The 21,520-nt window shown below is 43.4% G+C and overlaps 2 protein-coding genes across 2 annotated transcripts in view; one reads left to right on the plus strand and one right to left on the minus strand.

The window, feature by feature from the left end:
- ada2b (adenosine deaminase 2b) overlaps positions 1-21,520 on the plus strand; it is a gene marked incomplete at its 5' end in the record, with an annotated part of 465,058 nt that overhangs the window by 287,883 nt on the left and 155,655 nt on the right. The window lies entirely within an intron of this gene.
- LOC306916759 (thyrotropin-releasing hormone-degrading ectoenzyme-like) overlaps positions 1-21,520 on the minus strand; it is a gene marked incomplete at its 5' end in the record, with an annotated part of 250,604 nt that overhangs the window by 30,134 nt on the left and 198,950 nt on the right. Inside the window, 5 exons of the mRNA XM_079494774.1 lie at positions 170-285; positions 506-653; positions 14,994-15,049; positions 15,460-15,593; positions 17,193-17,281. Of these exons, the coding sequence (XP_079350900.1) occupies positions 170-285; positions 506-653; positions 14,994-15,049; positions 15,460-15,593; positions 17,193-17,281 (543 nt within the window). The remainder of the gene's footprint in view (positions 1-169; positions 286-505; positions 654-14,993; positions 15,050-15,459; positions 15,594-17,192; positions 17,282-21,520) is intronic.

The following is a 21,520-nucleotide window of genomic DNA, read 5'->3' on the forward strand; positions in this document are numbered from 1 at the left end:
TGATTTTGAAATCAAACCAATTTCAAATCAAACTTTGGCCTAATTAAGTCAGTGCTCTCTCTAAGTCAACAGCCATACAGTACATAACTTAGTTACTATCCTATGATCCATGATGCATCTCAAGGTGTAATGAATTAAGTCAATAATCAGATATCAGATCTGTACGTACTCGATCTGGTAGGACGCCTGCATGATGTTTGCTTCGTTGCTAGGTGCGTTGCTGGGCACGTTGCTAGGCCAACCCATCTTGTGGTACTGACTGGCGACCTGCTTCAACACATAGTCCTGTAACACGCACACACACAAGTTTATAAGTAAAAAATGTAGCCGATCTACAAGCTCAAATGACGCAGATAAAGTGTTTTGGTCACAGACAGACAGACAAGAGAGACAGAAAGAGAGACAGGCAGGCAGGCAGGCAGGCAGGCAGGCAGACAGACAGACAGACAGACAGACAGACAGACAGACAGACAGACAGACAGGCAGGCAGGCTGACAGGTCTTACACTAAACAGGTTGTAGTCCTGCGTGCGGTCCAGCAGCTTGTCCAGGTGGTACAGAGATCTGCTGGCCGCGTGCCAGGGCAGGAAGCTGGGCTCCTGGGGGAGGTAGCAGATCATCTGCAGTGGGATGGACTGAGGCAGGTACCCCGCCCTGAGAGAGAGAGAGAGAGAGAGAGAGAGAGAGAGAGAGAGAGAGAGAGAGAGAGAGAGAGAGAGAGAGAGAGAGAGAGAGAGAGAGAGAGAGAGAGAGAGTTAACCCATTTAGGCCTGACAGTGGTCAGTGGTTCTCAATATTTCATGTCAAGAACCCCAAAAATTATATGTAATAGGCCGTCGACCCCATCTAAAAATATGTTGAGTTAAAATCTTTCGCTCTAAAATAATATATATTCAATGATTTGAGGCACATTTTCACGATTTTTCAAAAATAGCAGACTTACAAGCTCGTAGCACGGCACTTGGTGCCGCGCTATGAGCTTGTAGATCTGCTATTTTTCAATAGCTAAAGTATAACAGAATGCTTAAAACACCAAAAGGGGTTCCCGTTCAGAATGGGTTACAACAGCTATAACATGAATTTTAAAACAGGTTTTTAATATTTAATATCATATTGTCTATGTCCCTCAAACTTATTTCTAATGGGTTGAGCCTCAATCACCACTCTGATATAATAACCAGTCCATGGCATTTCTTTTTTGCTTCTGAAGCTGTTTTAGCTGCAGTACCACAATGTCCTGAGGTGGTGGGGGTGCTGATATGCAACTTATTTAATATTGAGTCATTATTAATACTGATGCTAGATAAACCCATACTTGTTTCCATTCAATGCCAGCTTGGAAAATCAACAATGGCGGACATTGTAAACAAAGTGGAAATGCAAATTTGGAACTGAACTTTGAAGAGAGGGAGGAATTATACAAAGTAGTTAGTAGTAGTATTAGTAGATGACATCAAAATACGACCAAATCAGTTGAGCTGTTCTTGAGAGGAATTTCCATAAAAGCCCCTATATGATGAGAAATCCTAATTGCGCATGTCTATGTGTGTGTGTGCGTGCGTGCGTGCGTGCGTGCCATACGCTTTTTGGCTGACCCTCCCTTGATTCGGATGATGGAGTTTGAATTCTTGTCCGACAGCTCTTTGATTGTTTTCTATGCTAAATGGTGCTTCTTGCTGGTGTGTTGCTCTGAGAGATGGTCGATTTTGCCATTTATAAAGTTCACCTCAGCATCTAAGTAAGCATCATCAAGTGCCTTTTTAGCCATTATTAGTTGGACTTTCTTGGCTTGTGATGGTGATTTGTGGTAGGCTTGAGAGACTGACCTAATATGTGTTCTTGCCTCGGATACTAAAGGGGAGGTACTAGATTTACTTTTGCCTCTACCCTTCTTTTTGGGAAGCATCGCTAAGGCTACTTCCTTAGTCTATTTCATCAGACTGTCATACACATCTTCTACATTATCTGTGTCAATATCGAAGATGACTCAGATGAGAGTGACTGAAATTTGTTGCATACGGAGTGAAACTCTTTGCAAGGTTCTTGATTACAAGAGACCTCTTTCCAATCAATTGTCTTCGGCTCAGAAGGTTTGGAGGATCTAAGACTGAGTTTAACGGACACTTTCGAAGAAATTAGACAAAGGGGCTGGATGGCACTTGCACCTGCCTTCTAATGAGCGCAAAATCTCTCTTGGAAGAGCCACCCAAACATACGGCAACCTTCCCTGTTTCTTCACTAGTCCGATCCAGAAGAACACAATTTGCTGGCCACTGCTACAGAGCTGACAGCCTGCCAATGAGGTTATATCTTCCCATCTTCTCTGGAGTCCTGCCTCAGGGCGGACCAGAGGTAGAAAACTGTCGCTCCCTGATGTCATCGCTAGGGACACATGCATCAGTAAGCAGGAACTGGGGATGGAAGTCAAGGACTGGGAAGTCTGGCGTGGCATTGTGAAATCCATGATCTCGATGATCGCGGTCAAAAGATTATGATGTGCGGTGCGTGCGGGTCATGTTCTAGATAATCTGCTGCATAATAAACTATAATATCCTGAATAATAAAGTGTTGTGCATAATGATCATCCTGCATGATAAACATTGTGTTCTAATGAAGGCAACGTACTGTAACCTGTCTGGACTGTTTACCTCCTAACACTGCTGTGTGTTTGCGTGCGTGTGTGTGTCCTTGAGGGGGTTCCAGAGGTGTGTGTGTGTGTGTGTGTGTGTGTGTGTTTGCGTGCGTGTGTCCTTGAGGGGGTTCCAGAGGTTCACAGCTAAATTTGTAAACACATCAACACAATAATCGTTTCACCACTTTAACCTTATTTTATGATTCAGCTGTTCATAAAGGGCAGATTCTTCTGTTATATTTGGGTGGGGGGAGGGTGGGAGGCTGGCACAAAATCTTTTCAAAAAGGGTGCCCACGGCCAAATAAAATACATTATTATTATTGTCTCCACCAGGCCGAAGGCATGGGGAGAGAGTATGTTTTGCACTCCGTCCGTGTGTGTGTGTGTGTGTGTGTGTGTGTGTGTGTGTGTGTGTGTGTGTGTGTGTGTGTGTCCGTCTGTTACCAGCTAATCTCCGGCATCGTTAACCCGGTCAATGCCAAATTTTGCACACACACTCCCTGGATGCCAACGACGAACCTCTGCCCTCAAATTTCCAGAACGGCCTGTTATAGCGCCACCAGGAGGCCGACTTTTGAAAAACATTTTTTTTATATTACTCCTCCAGATTCTGTCCAAAAATCCCCTAAATCGGTACACACTATATTTCTATAGTCATGTGTTCAAGACGGATTTGTCCAATATTTCAGATTCCATCGTAATTGGCTAACATTAGCTTTCAAAGTTTGCAGGATTGGCCTGTTTTGAACAAAAAGCCTCAAATCATGAACGGAGCGTGCAATTTACGTGAAATCTTTCACAGACTCTTACTAGGATGAGGAATATATCCCACCCTTTTCACATTGGCCGGTTATAGCGCCACCAACAGGTGGATTTTTGCAAAACACATTTTTGGAACAAATTGCCTCAAATCCAATCATCCAATTGCCATCCAAGGCGTAAGAAGAAATGTCACCCTTTTCACATTGGCCTATTATAGCGCCACCAGGAGGCCACAACCTGACCTGCCCTGGTGGAGACCTGTGCCCCGGGGGGCACTTTTTCTAGTTAATATTATTATTGTTCCATTTTACGTAAAATGTGGTAGTGATGATGTGCTCCATGCGTACAATATTTGCACTAATTTTAAACTCCCCCATTGGGGGAATAAAAATAAAGAAAAAATAAATCCCCATCATTAACAGCTTTACTTCTTTCACTACAAAGGGTGTTATTTATATCCTCATTCTCATGTCCATAATTATGTAGGTCAAATTAAACGCGCCCTTAAGGTAGGTACAGCATAATAATGTGGCAGCACACTCTATTGAGGCTGCTCATGCTATTGCAGGTCTAACGCTACATTGAGCATGGAGAACTTTTCCTATGGGAGCAGCGTGTCATGAGCATACAAAGGTAGATGACGAGGGGAGAACTGTACCGTGGCCCAGATCTTGCCCCTGAGGAAGTAAAAGAGAACAATCTGACTGCTGTGTCGTGTTTCAAAAAGGCATTTGACTCGATCCACAGAGGCAGGATGATGAGAATCCTCACGGTCTACGGTGGGTTTCTCTCCCAACTTACGTACCTCGGGAAATAGAGACCTTATGGGCCCTATCTTCTATCTTGCCCCACCCCTTATCCCTTATCCCTAAACTTAGTTGCCATTTTTTTGTTTTACTATTTTAAACATTTTAAAATAGTTCAACTATAGCCAATCTGTATCGACACGTTGTGAGCTTGTAGATCCGCTATTTGAACTATTCTAAAATGTTTTAAAATAGTAGAAACATGGCAAATAAGTTTTAGGGATAAGGGTTTTTGTATAGCAGACGTGAAGTCCACATACCAGCTCTCACTGTGTGATGAAAATAAATGGTTCCAGAAACGGTTCCATATTGAGGGACCGATTCCTGCAGGTTCCTCTATGTCGGATCCAATTCCTCTGGTTCCGGATCCCTAACCTACTGTATTTACGGGCACTGTATTTTGCCCGTAAACCTCAAGTTTAGCGGGCATATAGAGTTAATATACGGTAATATACAGGTGTGATGGTACAATTCAGGAGTTTCCTGAAATATACACATCCGTATTCATTGTTGTTGATGTTAACTTATGTTGTATCGTTGTTATATTACTTTGTTCTGCATTGTTTGTTTATTGGGGGACTATACGGATGGAAAGCAGCTTTCACTAAATCCCACATATTTATACTCGCTCATGTGTATGTATTACACCCGCCTTGTGCTCATCAAAGTAAAGTAAAGTCTATCTTTCTGTCTGTCTGAGCACCTAGTATGCCTACATATTGAGCTCTCCCTCTCTCCCTCCCTCTCCTCTCCTCTCCTCCAACTCTCTATATAAATGATTGAAGTGTAAAATACACGTGTGAAATGTCACAAGGTACGCTATTTTATATGATACATCCCACACACACTTGCACAGACACACACCCGTGCAGACACAGACACACACCTCAAAATGCCATCTGTTCACTGACTTTCACTCACGCACACACACACACACACACACACACAGTCACCTTGTCCTTTGTGCAGAATGCGATACATTATTTATCTTGGTAATAATTTATACAAACACAATAGGCTACACAGAATGCATGCACGAAGGCACGCGCACTCATGCTCAGCTATCATTATATTATATTATATTATGGCAGGATATGATAAATGTTTAATATGCCAATATCATGTTTCTGCAAACACACACACACGCACGCACGTGCATGTGAAACATCTCCCCTAATCAATTTTGCATTGCCTGCTGATATTCTGTGTGTGTGTGTGTGTGTGTGTGTGTGTGTGTGTGTGTGTGTGTGTGTGTGTGTGTGTGTGTGTGTGTGTGTGTGTGTGTGTGTGTGTGTGTGTGTGTGTGCGCGCGCGCGCGCGCGCGTGCAGTCTGTCTACACATGGCTGTTAATAATATCACGTTAACATTATCATACACACATTCAGGTTATTGTCAGTTCCACAACCTGCGCTGTGGGTACCAAAGCTCATATCTAATGTAATCCTGGGCGCTACACTTCCTCTGCCAACCTGGGGGGGGGGCAGCGAACTGAAATCATGCCTCCTATGCATGAGGAGTCCAAGCTGCTTCTTTTCACCTGACGGGGGGAGTTTCCCTGGCCGGACGTAGCGCGTGGAAGGAACACGTTATTCCGACCAGTTCCTTTCCCCTCCATCAGGTGCCCCGGCTGGCCAGGGGGAGGTAGTTTTTAGAGACCAGGATTACTGCATGTTTTTGTGAGGGTACCTACCCTAGGGGACATGGGGAGAACATGCAAACTCCACACAGAAAGGCCCTTTCGCCAACCCCACCTCGGGTATGGGCACTGATGACGCGGAGGAGGAAACACAGGGACATGACACTAGTATGTCCCAGGGACATGACACTAGTATGTCCCAGGGACATGACATTGGATGTCCCAGGGACATGCCGCTAGTATGTCCCAGGGACATGACACTAGTATGTCCCAGGGACAGAGGCCCAATCCAACCCTTGATGCCGAGTGCCAAGCACTCAGTAAGGTAATTGCTGACAAAGATCTCTCTGTGATCGAAGCGTTTTTATTTGTTGACAATATATTTAGTCTTAGTTTTAGTCGTCAAGGGTGCAGTACTTAGTTTAGACAGTTTTTGGTTTAGACTAGTCATTGGTTAGACCAGTCATTAGTCCTGCAACTACAACCTATCTCAAACCCTCACCCTAAACCTAACCTCCCACGGGGCAGCACACCTAAACCTAACCTTAACCCATGTCTAACCAATGACTAGTCTAAGCTAAGTATGCACCCCAGTCATCATAGCTTAGTTTATTTAGTTTCCATTTAGTTTTTGCCAGTGAAAAAAGGTAGTCGACAAACACATTTTTCGTCATAGTATTAGTCGACGAAGTCAACACTGTCCCAAAGGTTTTTTTTGGGAACCATTGTCCTATGCAGTGGAGTGCAGTGTCCTAAACTAGAGATGTATTGGAATGAAAGTATAAAGTATAGGCTAAAACTAATTCTAAGTACCCTAATTGTACCTCAGAAGTGTACTCAGGTATACAGTACTTCTATCTACCTCATCCCTGTTGACAGTCTCTCCTCCAATAAGCCTCCAATCTCCTTGCATCGCTGAAATCCTCCCAGACGGGCGAGCCAGCCAGTCTAAAGCAGCGGCCAGGAAAGGGCTCAAAACCGCCTAATCAGATGACCTCGGTCACTTCCATCCACCGCCGTCTGCCATCTCCCTCTCATTATCCACTGCTAAGTCCACCACGGTCCCCTTTTCTCTCTCTCTCTGTCTCTCTCTCTCTGTCTCTCTCGGTCTCTCTCTCTCTCTCTCTCTGTCTCTCTCTCTCTGTCTCTCTCTCTCTGTCTCTCTCGGTCTCTCTCTCTCTCTCTCTCTCTCTCTCTCTGTCTCTCTCAGTCCATCTGTCTCTAAGCCTGGGAGCTTTTCTCACCATGCCGCTCCGCTGAAACTTTTGAAAATAAGTCATTTCTTTTTCTCCCTCCTGGTTTCCCCTCTGATCATAACTCAGTGGTCCTCAACCTTTTTCTGGATCCGGGTCCACTTGAAAGCATTCTCACTTCACAGCCCACCAATCCAACCACCATAACACTGGTCAGATGGTCAGGTGGGAAGTTCCGCACCTGAACATCTGACCGGTGTTATGGTGGTTGGATTGGTGGGCTGTGAAGTATGTGAACGCTTGGGAAGGCAGGTGGAATGTGTGTGTTTGCTTTTCAGAGCATGTTTATTTGAACGATCAATCGTGTTCTGACTTTTGGATCAATGGAACTAACATAATAATAACATAATAGTATTGCTTGATGAACGGAATAGAACAGGGCTGTTTGTTTACACGAATGTAGTAGCATGTACAGTACGTGGCGTGAACCACGAGTTATGGCTGATGATGTCACAGGTTTTGCGGATTCCCCCGTGTTGCCCGTTTATACACAGAGACGGAGGCGGAGAGTTTTCCGAGATTTCCATTCTGGAAAATAAGGGCTTTCACGGTTTTTTTTTAACCCCCGATAATGCCGTCCAAATGAAGTACGGACGGTATATCTGATATTTTATTTTGCCGTTTCATCTAGAAACCGTTGTCTAAACGGGGCCTTCGTTTTTATGCATCTGGAACAAGCTCCCAGAAAACAGCACGTCTGCCGACACTCTTTGTTCTTTTAAATAACAGCTAACAACCGTTCTGTTTGTCGCTGCCTTTCAGGTCTCTCTCTCTCTCTGCACTGCTATTTTTTCTATTCTTTTTTTTTAACTTGTTTTGCTTTTATTGTCCTAAATGTCCTTTTATAATTGTGTTTCCGTTGCTGTTGATGTTTGAGACATTAAATTCCCTCGTTGACATGTGCTATACAAATTCACTTTCATGCCTTAACTCGCTCTTTTGCCCCACAAATTATGTCAGACTGTTTGTCCTTCAACACAGGTGCATGGACGTGGAGGGACGTTCACCTCCCGCCTGCCTTCAGTCGCGAAGGGCTCCAATATCAGCATGAGCCCGTTTGCTATATTTATACTCTCTCTCTCCCTTTCATAGAAGCCTCTCGTCGCTGTCGGCTGGGAACCGTGTATGTCCAAAAGTGGTTACTTTTCAGGTTAACCTATTTTGAGCGGGAACCCCTTTTGGTGGTTACACATTATGTTATAATTTAGCTATTGAAAAATAGCAGATCTACAAGCTCATAGCGCGGCACCGAGTGCCGCGCTATGAACTTGTAGGTCTGCTATTTTTGAAAAATCGTTAAAATGTGCCTCAAATCTTTCAGAAAATTGTCATGATTTAGAACACTTTTTTTTTTTAATTTCGACGTCAGGCCTGAATGGGTTAAGGGGGAGAAAAATGTCCTGTGTTTCAATGGATCCAATGTAGTTATGATTTAGTCACAAGCTCTCGTTTTACTTTATTTTTTTACTTTTATTTTTTAGAAAACCCACAGACAGACTTAACCACACTTTCAAAACATAATCATCTTTTTTTAAATGCCAAAAAATAGCAGTTGTACACGCTCAAAAGCTTGTGAGCTTGTAAATCAGCTATTTCTTTTGCTAAGTTTGTGCGATACTTTTGCGCGACACTCTTGTACCACGACGAAACGCATTAATTTACACGAGAGCATTAAAAGAAGTTGAAATACGGAGATACAAGGTTTATGTGCCGACTGCCATGATTATGCGGCGATTATGCCAACCTCTTGGGAATATCACCTTGCTCTCTCTCTCTCTGCGTGTGTATAAGTCATCCGGTCAAGGTATGTATTCCCTTCTTTTCCTTTGGGGTTGGGCTACGCAGCCAGACACCCCAGGCTTTTGCATCAGGCATCCGGATCTGCGTGGATGCTTATCATGCTCATGTTTGTGTTTGTTGTTTGTTTGTTTGTTTATAGTGCAGGCAAACTACCATTTTACATCAACGTAATTGATTTACATCAACAGAATTTGTGTCACTGTACATCATGTCTATGAGGTGTCCAGAACAACATAGCTTACTAAAAGTCCTATGAGAAATCCTAGTTCCGGAAATATGTTTAATTGGCATCAATCCAAAATGGCCAACAATTATTGCCAAAAAGCCATGTAAAATGATGGTAATAGATTGTTTTCCCTCACAAAACCTTTTCTATAAAGTCACCACCAGAACAACATACTAAAAGTCCTATAAACAAATCCTAGTTGCGGAATTATTGTCAAAAAGCCATGTTGAGTCCAATTTCCATTCGTCTGAGATTTCAATTGAGGAGTGAGGAATTCAGATAAAATATATATAAAAATAATTGGTACCAATACAACACAACTACAGGATGATGCCTGATAGTCTAGGCTTACTTTGACTTTTAGGTCCAAAACTAGCTAGTTTGCCTGGACTATTAGAGTTTTTGAACTTTACAGGTTTTGGGGTAAATTCATGCCCTAGTTACTTGCACAATTAAGAGTGTCGCACAACAGCAGGAAAATAAATTGATCTACAAGCTTCGCCTGGCCACTCGTTCTAAGCTTGTTCTTCTGCACTTATTCATTTTCTTTAAATGTTAAAAGTAGTTAGGCGTATGTGTTTGGGTATTGTTTAATTTTAATTTAATTGTCTAAATAATGACTATGTTGGATCAACTAAAGTCAGAAATGCTGTAACAACTGAACATTTGTTCAAAAATTGTTGGACAACCACTTCAGAGATTCCTTGCTAACCTTATGATGATAACGGCATCATAAGGTTAGCAAGGAATATCACCTCAAACACTATAGCAATGTGTTGTATGGAGAATTATAGGTTGCTACCTTCAGGAAGGAGATATGGTGTCCCAGCATACAATAAAGTCAGACTAAAGAGTTACTTTGTCCACCAGTTGACTTTGAGGCTTAATCAGGAGTTGTAGCCAGATCATTCTAAGCTGTGGACATTTCTCTTGTCTTCATGCCAAATGTGTGTATATGTGTTGAGATGTGATCTTTATTATATTAGATATGCTCTTATTCTGAAGTGAACATGCTTAACAGGAAGTGCCCATTAACCTGTGTGTATATATTGGCTGAATAAACGCCTCCCGTCAGTTCTGTTGTGTGTCAACATGAAGCTGACGCGGATGATGTGAACTGACGCTGCTGCTGCCTACTTGTGTCTTATTTATCCTCCGTATATTTGACTTATATCCGACTAGCTCCTAGGCTATCTAGACTCTTCCTAACACTGCAATGGTAGCTCTGCTAACAATATGGCTGCTGGGTCGCAAGACAAATTTCAGTGTGAACTGACAATAAAGTGCTATAACACTATATCAGATCATAACTGGAAAAATAAGTTCTCATTTTTTTTCTCCATTTGGACAGTTTTGGACATTAGGCCTACAGTACAATGCTTCCATGCTGTCCAGACACTACAGCCACAGGGATTATCAGCACTCACGGAAAACTCTTTCAGGTGCTTTGATTAAATTGGCACGAGTAGCAAAAAGAGAACTACGCATTTCAGCACAAAGCCACATAACATAGCGAAAAGAAGAACATTCCTCAAGGGCATTCGATTCAATTCCATCAAGGCTTTAGGACTTGGCATCCTCTGCACAGAATCTCCATGGCCATGTTATTTGGAAGAAAGATTCTTCTTTGAACGGCTACAGGCAGAGTGACTCCAGAAAAGAACACCGTGGCCTCCCTCACGGCGTGTTTGGAATAAAGCGTAATTAGGCCTACACAAAATGTAGGTTGACACTTCCATCCATCCATCCATCTTCAACCGCTTATCCGTAGTCGGGTTGCGGGGGCAACAGCTCCACCAGAGTGCTCCAGACTTCCATCTCCAGAGCAACATTAGTGACTTCCTCCTGGGGGATTCAGAGACGTTCCAAGGCCAGTGAGTCGATGTATTTCCTCCAACTGCGCCTTGGTCTGCCCCGGGGTCTCCTCCCAGTGGGACGTGCGTCGAGGACCTCCCTAGGGAGGCGCCCGAGAGGCATCCTAACCAGATGCCAGGAGCAGCGGTTCTACTCCGAGTCTCTCCCGTGTGACACTTGACCAGTGCAATAATGGGTATGCAGTGCACGTGATATCATGCCTGCAAGTTATGCGGGAACGTCTATTGAGTGGCAAACAACTATTTTCTGGCCTTGACTGCAGCCCATACATCCAAACAGAAAAGTCCTATCTGATTTCATTAAACTTCATGCATGCGCATACCATCCATTAGCTATATACCAGTAAGACGCCTGAGGGCGAGGTCGCGTGCACGCATCCGCCTAGTTGACGGCAGACTGCTGGCGCTTTGGCATGGGGGGGTCAGATCAACATATGGAATGTCAGAACAGAGTCACACAGTCGCGCACACACACACACACACACACACACACACACACCTCCGCCGATACACATGGAGTCATCCGGTGCTTCTTTACAGGGAGGAGAATGTGTTTGTTCTGTGTCAAAATGTATTTATTAGGTCTGGGACTTGATTCAAAATATTTCATTAATTAGAAGCTTTGTAATTAATTAATTTAAATTAATCACATTTTTAATCGCATATCAATATTTGACCTTTTTTAAATTAAAACAGATTTTCGAATATGGGTGAATCAATTAGTGAGTTTTTGAGTGGTGCAACCACTCCAAGGAACAGCAATGTCCGTGTTAACCTATGTGTTCGTTCACCTATGTGACTATGTGACTATTCATGAGTACCAGTAGGGGCAAAAGTGGCACTGTTGTGCCAGAAACAGAGAGATAGTGCTGCACTGTTGCCTGCTAATGAGACAGAGATGGACAGAAAGAGAGAGAGACGGGGGGGGGGGGGGGGGGGGGAATTGCACCACTCAGTTCACACGGGTGTGATTTTTTAATCTAAATTTCCACTGGACCAAGCAGAGTCTGATGGGCTTCTCCTCCCATTGCGTGCACACTGGGGTTTGTTGTCAGTTGGTTATTTTTATAATCATCATCATCATCATTTTTCTACCGCGGTCGAGATCATCGATTTCACAACGCCACGCCAGACGTTCTGGTCCTTCATTGCCATCCCCAGTTTCTGCTTACTGATGCATGTGTCCCTAGTGATGACATCAGGGAACCACAGTTTTCTACCTCTGGTCCGCTTTGAGGCAGGACTCCAGAGCAGAAGGGAAGATATAACCTCATTGTCAGCTCTGTAGCAGTGGCCGGCACACTGTGTTCTTCTGGATCGGACCAGTGAAGAAACACGGGGAAGGTTGCCGTATATTAGATTAGATTAGTCGATGGGTGGCTCTTCCAAGACAGATTTTGCGCTCTCATTAGAAGGCAGGTGTAAGTGCCATCCAACCGTTTCTCTAATTTCTTTGAAAGTGTCGGAGCCATAGAGTAGAATCGGCTCAATGGTCGTCCTAAATATTTTTATTTTATTTATATGTTTTCTTTAGTTAATTAATCAAAAGTAATACGTTCCAGCCCTAGTCTTTATAAAAAATGTTATTTATTTATTAAATAGTATTAATACATTTTAATATTCAAATATTTTAACACATGCATAATCAAAGGTTTTATGGTCATGATTCACCAGGAGAATGGATGGCTTGGTTCCAGGCTTAAAATAATTTATATCAAATAATTTCTGAAATCTCTATGGGAAAAATGGATCTGTGGCACCGCAAAATGGCCGCCGTTGCTATGCCCTATTAATCTCATCCCCCCTCCGGGGTTGTGTGTCCAGGCATTGTCCTTAACGAGCTCATTAACTTGTTAACATCGTTAAGGGACAGTTAATTGGTTGTCCATTTGTAAGTTTATCATTGGCTAGGCTCAGTGGAGAGCTAATGACTACTGAGCGGCCGCACGCACACACGCACGCACATACATACTTGCACAGAGAAGACGGTTACTCAACTAGCCCTGTACAGTACATGATCCTGAGCTCAACCAGTCAGCTTTGAATGCTTGTGTGAACATGACCAATAATATGATGGGCATATATACTCTCCTTACAGATAAGGAGAGGAAATTAGAGAAGGGAAGAGGAGAGGAGGGAGAATTCATTCATGTACTTAATTCTCTCTCTCTCTCTCTCTCTCTCTCTCTCTCTCATATATGCACAGTGGATTTATGGATTAAATTGGATTAAGGCAGGATGGATTCAGACTGCCTATAAAACCTATAAGGGATTATGTAAATAACCTCAGGTTGAATATTTAGTGAGAGACACATGTAAAGCATGACACATGTATTGACATCGTTGCCTCAAATCTGCTTGAACTATTAACCCCTTGAACCCTAGGGGGCTAAAGCTTGTGTTGATTAGAATCGGAATCTGGGATCAGAATTCGAGATAAAAGGGTTTCGGCTATTGTTGACGTCAACGAGTGGGAACATTTTTACTGACGGACGGTTTATCTCTTAGCAACAGAGACACTGATATACGGTAATAGAGAGCAACTAAACCTCAAACTGAATCAATATAAAACATTCAAAGAAAGACAGAGATCTCCGTCCATGGCAAGTGGTTAATCCAGATTCTGACCAGATGCCTTATAAGCACTGGCCACGCCTACGGGCAGCTGTGGCTCAGGCGGTTCGAATCCCGGCTCCTCCTGTCCACATGTGGAAGTGTCCTTGGGCAAGACACTGAACCTAAGGCCCTTTCTGAAACCAGTCCCTTGACTTGAAGTGCTCTCAGGAGGTTCCCTCGTCAGAAAGTGCTAGCCTGGCTAATAAGCCAGACTAATATCACACAACACTGTCGCGGTATATTAGTCTGGGCTGGCTCCACTTGGATTTCATTTCCCGGGGGGCGGGTTCAAACATTTTCTCTTTGACGCAATTGGTCAGAGCTACTGTCAGTCAAAGGTCTCAAGCATTGAACGTCACTGTACCAAAGCCCGCCCATATTGCATACCGTGTCCCGATTGGCCCGACCTGTTCTCGGTTGTAGGAAAGAGGCGTGCTACTGAGCCTCGCCAGACCCTAATCCGCTGGCAGGCAAAACATTTTTTGCCAACGGCTGATTCGGTCTGGTTTATTAACCAGGCTAAGAAAGTGCCCCTCCAGCTGAAACAAGTTCCCTTGATTAGGGTGCTGGGTATACAAAACTGTTTGGAAATACACTCGCCCTCCTTGTGCAGAAACAGGAAACAGACACCATTCGTTGCCATGGTTACCATCACGCAATTGTGTTACCTGTTATTTTGTTTGTACAGTTATATTGCATTGCATCGTGTATGTTTGTGACATGTGGATTTCATTAATATGGAAAAAGGAAATACAGCGTGACTGTCAAAAATGACATGTCATATACATCCATGGTGTTTATAAATCATTGTGTTAAAAGTTGTGTGGTTTCATAACTTTCATTTAGTTTTTTCACGGTGGGGTAAATAAAGAGCCCTTGTGAACATCAGTTGGAGCATTGTCTATTCTGCATCAGATGACGATTGTTTAGGAGGAGTTTATTTATCATTTATTTGTGGTGGTTCTTACATTTGTAGGTCGCGGTTTCCATGCGGACACAGAGCAGGGCTGCACAAGGCAATCGAGTCTAGATCGGCACAGACTCGCTCTTGAGGGCTTTATAAGCCACTTCCACTCAAGGCTGCTTGGTTTCGGACGACACTTAATATGGCGCAGCCTCGCGTGAACGCGCATATCGAGGGCAAGTGTGTAGAGCGAGTGGCGAGGAGCTGGTTTCAGAAAGGGGGCTACAGTTCCTCCAATGAGTTGGTCGGTGTGAGCTTACCACCATTGGTGTGTGAATGTGGGAAGTGAGGACGCTGGCGTCGACTGTTCGCCGCTTCACCTCCCAATGTATGAATGAATGAACCATTGTAAAGTGCTTTGAGCACTTTGTAAAGTGCTTTGAGCACTTGGAAAAGCGCTATAAAAATGCAATTCATTATTACCTGGCCAAGTTGAAAGCGTCGTCAATGAGCCCTGCCCTGTTGCCTACGGAGATCATCTGGAGAAAGAAACAAACAAGATAGATGGAGTTACTTAATTTGCTAGAGGTGCATGTGTTTGGTCCGACAGGCATTAGTCCGACACCCTACCCTAAACCTAACCTTGCAGGAAGCCACGGGTTAGTTTTAACCTGCCACTGGTTAGTTTTAACCTGCCATGCATGCTGGAAACCGCAGATTAGTTTAAACCTGCCACTGGTTAGTTTTAACCTGCCACGCATGCTGGAAATCGCAGATTAGTTTAAACCTGCCACGGTTAGTTTTAACCTGCCATGCATGTCGGGAGTGACGGTGTCGAACTAATGCCTGTCGGACTGTTATGTCTAACCAACGTATGATGAGAAATCATATAGGGGGTGTGTGTGTGTGCGTGCGTGCGTGCGTGCGTGCGTGCATGCGTGCGTGTTACCTCGTGCTTGTTGTAAAGCTGTTGAATCAGCAGTTTCCAGTTGTCGAGGTCGTAGTTCACCCTGAAGTAGCCTGTCTGGTTGATGTTGCCTAGCAACCAGGTGTCCTCATCCATTCGACCAACACTGTGGTTTTCTGGGAAATAAAAATCGAAAAAGCTGACACACACACAAACACGTCTCTCCCATGTTTGTACCCAAGTTTCTCTGTATTTAATATTACTTTCTGTAACCTAATAGAAACAAATATATTGTCTCTGTCGGGTGGAAACCTCATATGTCCAACATTTTTAGGATTCAGAAATAGCAAAAGTAGCAGATCTACAAGCTGAAAACATGTTTTGGCAGCAATGTTGTCCAGTATCTTAGTCACACTTGAACCAAGCTAAAACACAATAAGCTGACAAAATGTAAATACAAGATTTCTGCCGCACAACAATGGTATTCTGTGCAGCAAGTACAACATTGTTGAATGAATCACGTTTATCTCTGGCATGCACTGCAGCTCCTCCATTTGTTATGATAACAACATGATGGCAATTTGATTAAATAATAATCATTATTAATCTGTTCTGGAAAAAAAAAGAGATCGTGGTGGTGCTCAAACTTTTTCATGTCAAGGACACCCAAAATGATATGTTTTTGGCCGCCGACCACCCATCTGTTCCAGGGACCCCCGCCCGAGGCAAAGATTTGAGTTAAAAGTGTTCCCTTTAACATTACATATTCAAAGATTTGCACAAAGGTTTTCTTTTCAATGAGCTTGCATTTCTATTTTTGAATAGTCAAGTATAAAGTATAAAATACTGTAAATAAGTTAAAGTGGTTAAAATATGAAATGACACGGATGCTTCCCGGTTTTAGGCTTAAGTGTACTGCAAAATTGTTGAATGAATAATGTTTATCTCTGGCATGCATGCTGCATCTCCTCTATTTGTTACCATAACAACATGTTGGAAATTGTATTAAATGATAATCATTATTAATCTGTTCTGAAAAAAATAATAATTCTCTTTCTCTCTTTCCTCGTATCTCTCTCTCTCTCTCTCTAGTTTTAACAGAGTGGGCGTTTTCTTTGTTTTGTTTTGTCATGATTCCGCAGCGATGCATGGCAGGGTATTGTAATTGGCCCTGTTGGTTTGTTTGTTAGAAAGAGAAGCAGAACATATGGGCATACTGTATTTTCATGACATGGTTCAATGGACTAGCTGTCAAAAAAAGTAAAAGTTCTGCAATTTTCTTTTACTTGAGGAAAAGTACAAAATGTACTTAAAGTGTTGCGGTCCCTCCCCCTTTCATGACGACGCCAGGCCCAGGAAATCATTCCTAATGCTTTTTTCCCATAGACATTTCAAAAAGAATGTATTTAAAGACCTTTTAAGCGTTGTACAAAGCCAACTCAAGTTGTGACAAATCATGATAACAAACAAAAAAAATTGGGCCGAACAAAAAAAAAAAATCAGAAAGAAGAATAGAACAGCAGGTTACAACACTTTTTTTGTTGTTTTTCTTCTTTTTAATTATTTGTTTGGTCCAAAATATTGTGTTTGTTGTCATGATTTGTCACGACTCGAGTTGGCTTTGTAAGATGCTTAAAAAGGTCTTTAAATAAATACTTTTTGAAATGTCTATGGGAAAAAATGCACTGGTAATTATTTCCTGGGCCTGGCGTCGTCATGAAAGGGGGCGGGACTGTGTGTGTGTGTGTGTGTGTGTGTGTGTGTGTGCGTGTTACCTGTCTTATTATGAATCCAGAAGAGAGTCTCCGTAAAGGTACTGGTTGAATTTCCGAGAGTCAGAGAGAGCGGGATCTGCCACACAGAGCTAGAGAGAGAGACATGCACGCACGCACACACACACACGCACGCACACACACACACGCACGCACACACGCACACACGCACACACCCCCGTTAAGACCATGCCTTCCAGATCAGTAGATCTCACACTTTCAGTTTTCAAAATGTTCAAAAATATCTGATGTACAAGCAGGCAGTACGGTGCCGGTGAATCTGCTATTCAGGGGTTGTGTGTTCTATATGTTATACTATATACGTTGTGTAACATCCAAGAACCGGACCGGTTCGCAGCCGAGTGTACGGCGGCTGGGATGAGGATCAGCGTCTCCAAATCTGAGGCCATGGTTCTCAGCAGGAAACCGGTGGATTGTGCAGTCCGGGTAGGGAATGAGGCATTACCCCAGGTGAAGGAGTTCAAGTATCTCGGGGTCTTGTTCACGAGTGAGGGGAGGACGGAGAAGGAGATCAGCCGGAGAATCGGAGCGGCAGGGGCGGTATTGCAGTCGCTGTATCGCACTGTTGTGACGAAAAGAGAGTTGAGCCAGAAGGCAAAGCTCTCTGTCTACCGAGCAATCTTCGTTCCTACTCTCACCTATGGTCATGAAGTGTGGGTCATGACCGAAAGAATAAGGTCGCGAATACAAGCGGCCGAAATTAGTTTTCTTCGACGGGTGGCTGGCATCTCCCTTAGAGATAGGGTGAGAAGTTCAGTCACACGAGAGAGACTCGGAGTAGAACCGCTGCTCCTTCGCCTGGAAAGGAGTCAGCTGAGGTGGTTCGGGCATCTGGTTAGGATGCCTCGCGGGCGCCTCCCTAGGGAGGTCCTCGACGCACGTCCCACTGGGAGGAGACCCCGGGGCAGACCAAGGCGCAGTTGGAGGAAATACATCGACTCACTGGCCTTGGAACGTCTCGGAATCGCCCAGGAGGAAGTCACTAATGTTGCTGTGGAGAGGGAAGTCTGGAGCACTCTGGTGGAGCTGTTGCCCCCGCGACCCGACTACGGATAAGCGGTTGAAGATGGATGGATGGAACATCCAAGAAAAAAACGTGATAATTGCCGCTGGTCATGGCAGTTTCAAAGTAATTCACACATTCATATCGGGGAATGTGTTAAGCAGTTATTTTGGAAAAGTAACTTTTTATAGTTATAGTTACTGCTCTGAAAAAGTAACTAATTACTTTACTAGTTACTACATTATAAAAGTAACTAGTTACTGGATACTTTACTTTAAAAAAAACCAATTTCAAATAGTGTAGCATATACACTATGAAACATAGTGGTTAGGGTTAGGTGATTTAAAATCTATTTTTGTCTGTTTAGATGGTGTTGGTCCATCTGAGTGAGTCACTGGTGGTGGGGATGGTGGTAGAGACCTTGGGGTCTTTGGCCACTAGGTTAGTAGCCCCATGGACTTTTGTAAGGTGCGTTAACACTTTAATTGCCCGGGGTTATTTAATCCATTACATTATAGCGCCCATTCGATTTATAAACACAGACCCCTTTTCCGGACGGACCGGCGGAAGTTGTTGATGTGTGTGTAGCAGCTAACAATAGCCACACCACTCTAGAGTCGATCGACAACAACGGGAGACAAGAATAAATCTATCGAGACTAGCGAAACTAGACTTCGTCCTGGGCGATGGGAGTGTTTTAATATGTATGTAGATTGGCATTGCTCTTTATTTTTATGGACAATCCTTTATGTCCTCCACACAATTTGCATTTTACCTCGATATTTTTAGAGTCCTTTATCTTCACAAATTCAAAATAATGTTTGTATTTCCAAGCTGAAAAGCTCCCACTGTCGCCGCGATCTGCATTTGCCATTGTACCGTGTGGTGGTGGGCGTGCTGTCGGGTCGGCAAGTATTTGTGTGTGTGTGTGTGTGTTTACCCCATAACGCAAGACCCGCCCAGCTCTGTCTGATTGGTTTACCCTGACATCTTGTCCTACGTTAACCAATCATCACCTCTTCTGCGACGTGCTTTTGCTCAAGTTAGTGTGAGAGCAGAGCAGGGTCAGATAGACCGATAGACTCCACTCATTTAAATTACAGTAACTATAACGGTTACTGAATGGGAAAAGGTAACTAGTTACCTTATTAGTTACCACAAAAAGTAGTTAACACGTTAGTCGCAAGACTGGCAACACTGGTGTTAACTAGAGCTGGAGGTATAGCAGGTAGCAGAGACTAAAATGTTGACGTTCTCTCTGGGAGTAACAAGGATGGATAGGAACACGAACGAGTCCATCAGAGGCGACAGCACACGTCAGATGTTTTGGAGATAAAGCCAGAGAGGCCAGACTGAGATGGTTTGGACATGTACAGAAGAGGGATAGTGAGTATATCGGTAGAAGGATGCTGACGTTGGAACTGCCAGGCAGGAGGCCTAGAGGAAAACCAAAGAGATTAATGGATGTAGTGAAAGAGGACATGAGTTAGTTGGTGTGAAAGAAGAGGAGGCAGAGGACAGATTGAGATGGAGGCAGATGATTGGCTGTGGCGACCCCTGAAGGGAAAAGCCGAAAGGAAAAAAAGACAAAAGACATGGGCCATGGCACTTTTTCTTAAAATTCAAACTGTGCATACATCATCACAAGTGAAGTGCAACAACAAAGTGCAAAACCCCAGGGAACAGACGTCTATAGATTCAGTCTAGTCTTACGAACGAGGATGGGACCACTGCCAAAAAATATGATGTTCTTTCAAAGCATTTATTTAAATGGTTGGCCGCAGTGTCTTGTAAGCTACCGCCTATACCCCGTCTGATGCGTCTCCTAAACAGCCTCTGTCTGTTTGACACCACTGTCCCAGACAAAATCTCTGCCTGCTCTGTTCTCATCTGCTGACACTCACACTACACAAAATAAGGAGAACCAGCCTGGACTTATTTTGGACCGGAAATATTGGCCAGTGCCCAGTGGCCACTTAGAAGTAGAAAAACTATTCCATCTTTTTCATTATTATTATTTTTTTCTTCCGTTACTTTTATTTATTTAATATTGCTGCTCAACCAAAACAAAAGAATGTTAACTCTGCATAATTATGCAAGACTTACAGTATACACGTCTTGAATCTTAATACAGTTTGTGTCTTCAATGCCAAGTTAATACAATTCTGTAATAGATGCAGAAATGCTCACTGTTTCTTATAACTGATACGTCTAATAAACCATGCTTTGCATTGAAAGGGCATCTAAGGCTAAAACCAGCTTCAAAGTGGTCCAGTTAAAGTTACAGGGTGATTTCTGATTGCCATTATTATTAAAAGAAAATCAATATAGATAACTATAATAATAATAGTTTATAAAAAAGCAATGATCAATAATCTATCCCTATTTAGTGCATGCCATTGTACACATTCTACACAACATGTAATAATACAAAAAAGTGAAGGGAGTGGTGCAACTCCGTGTGAGGGTCCCCGGAAGTTCCAGACCCACAGGAACGTTGCCAGTGTGCCGGCGGGCCGCCCCGCGTCCGAAATGGTTGAGAAATGACAGAGTTACCGTGTGGGGGTCCCCAGGGGGTCCTTCTAGTCTACTGTACTGTAGCCTACTGTACTGTCACTGTACTGTACTGTAACACTCCAAATCATCATATATACAGTTAATTGCGACCAAAGGTCGCAGATAACTATGAAATCTTGCGTTTTTGTCACAACCCACAATTCCCGTAACATGAAGTCGCAATTCCCGTCACACACCCCAGGCAAGCCAGGGACACAGCCAGGGACCCACATAGCTGTCTATGGGAGTGGTTGCACCACTGACAACCTCCTACTATGGAGTATAACTTATAGGCTTAATATGGTCTTCTGGGTAAAAAAACCCCCAACCGAATCATGTTCATTGTAATTTAGTGACTCAAAGTATAGTTGGTTTAATAACTGCAATATTACTGTATTGGCTTTTTTGAGTGGTGTAAACCACTCCTACAACTGGCTTTTGTGTGCAGAAAAAAATGACCATGGTTGCTATGTTCAAAAACAATTCTGACGTAATTAAATCACACCCGGGTGAACTGGATGACCGTAGCAACCGTGGTCATTTTCTCTGCGCAAAAACAGCCAGTTGTGAAATCACATCCAGGTGTGATTTCATTACGTCAGATCAGAGCTGATCAGGCTATATAATACCTTACCTTACGTCAGACATTACGTCAGACCACAGCTGATCATGCTATATAAAACCTTACACCACTCAGTTCACACGGGTGTGATTTTTAAGTTATACTCCCATGTGGGATGGGTCAAGAAAC

Source organism: Electrona antarctica (genome assembly GCF_951216825.1).
Source record: "Electrona antarctica genome assembly, chromosome: 23".
Classification (NCBI taxonomy): Eukaryota; Metazoa; Chordata; class Actinopteri; order Myctophiformes; family Myctophidae; genus Electrona; species Electrona antarctica.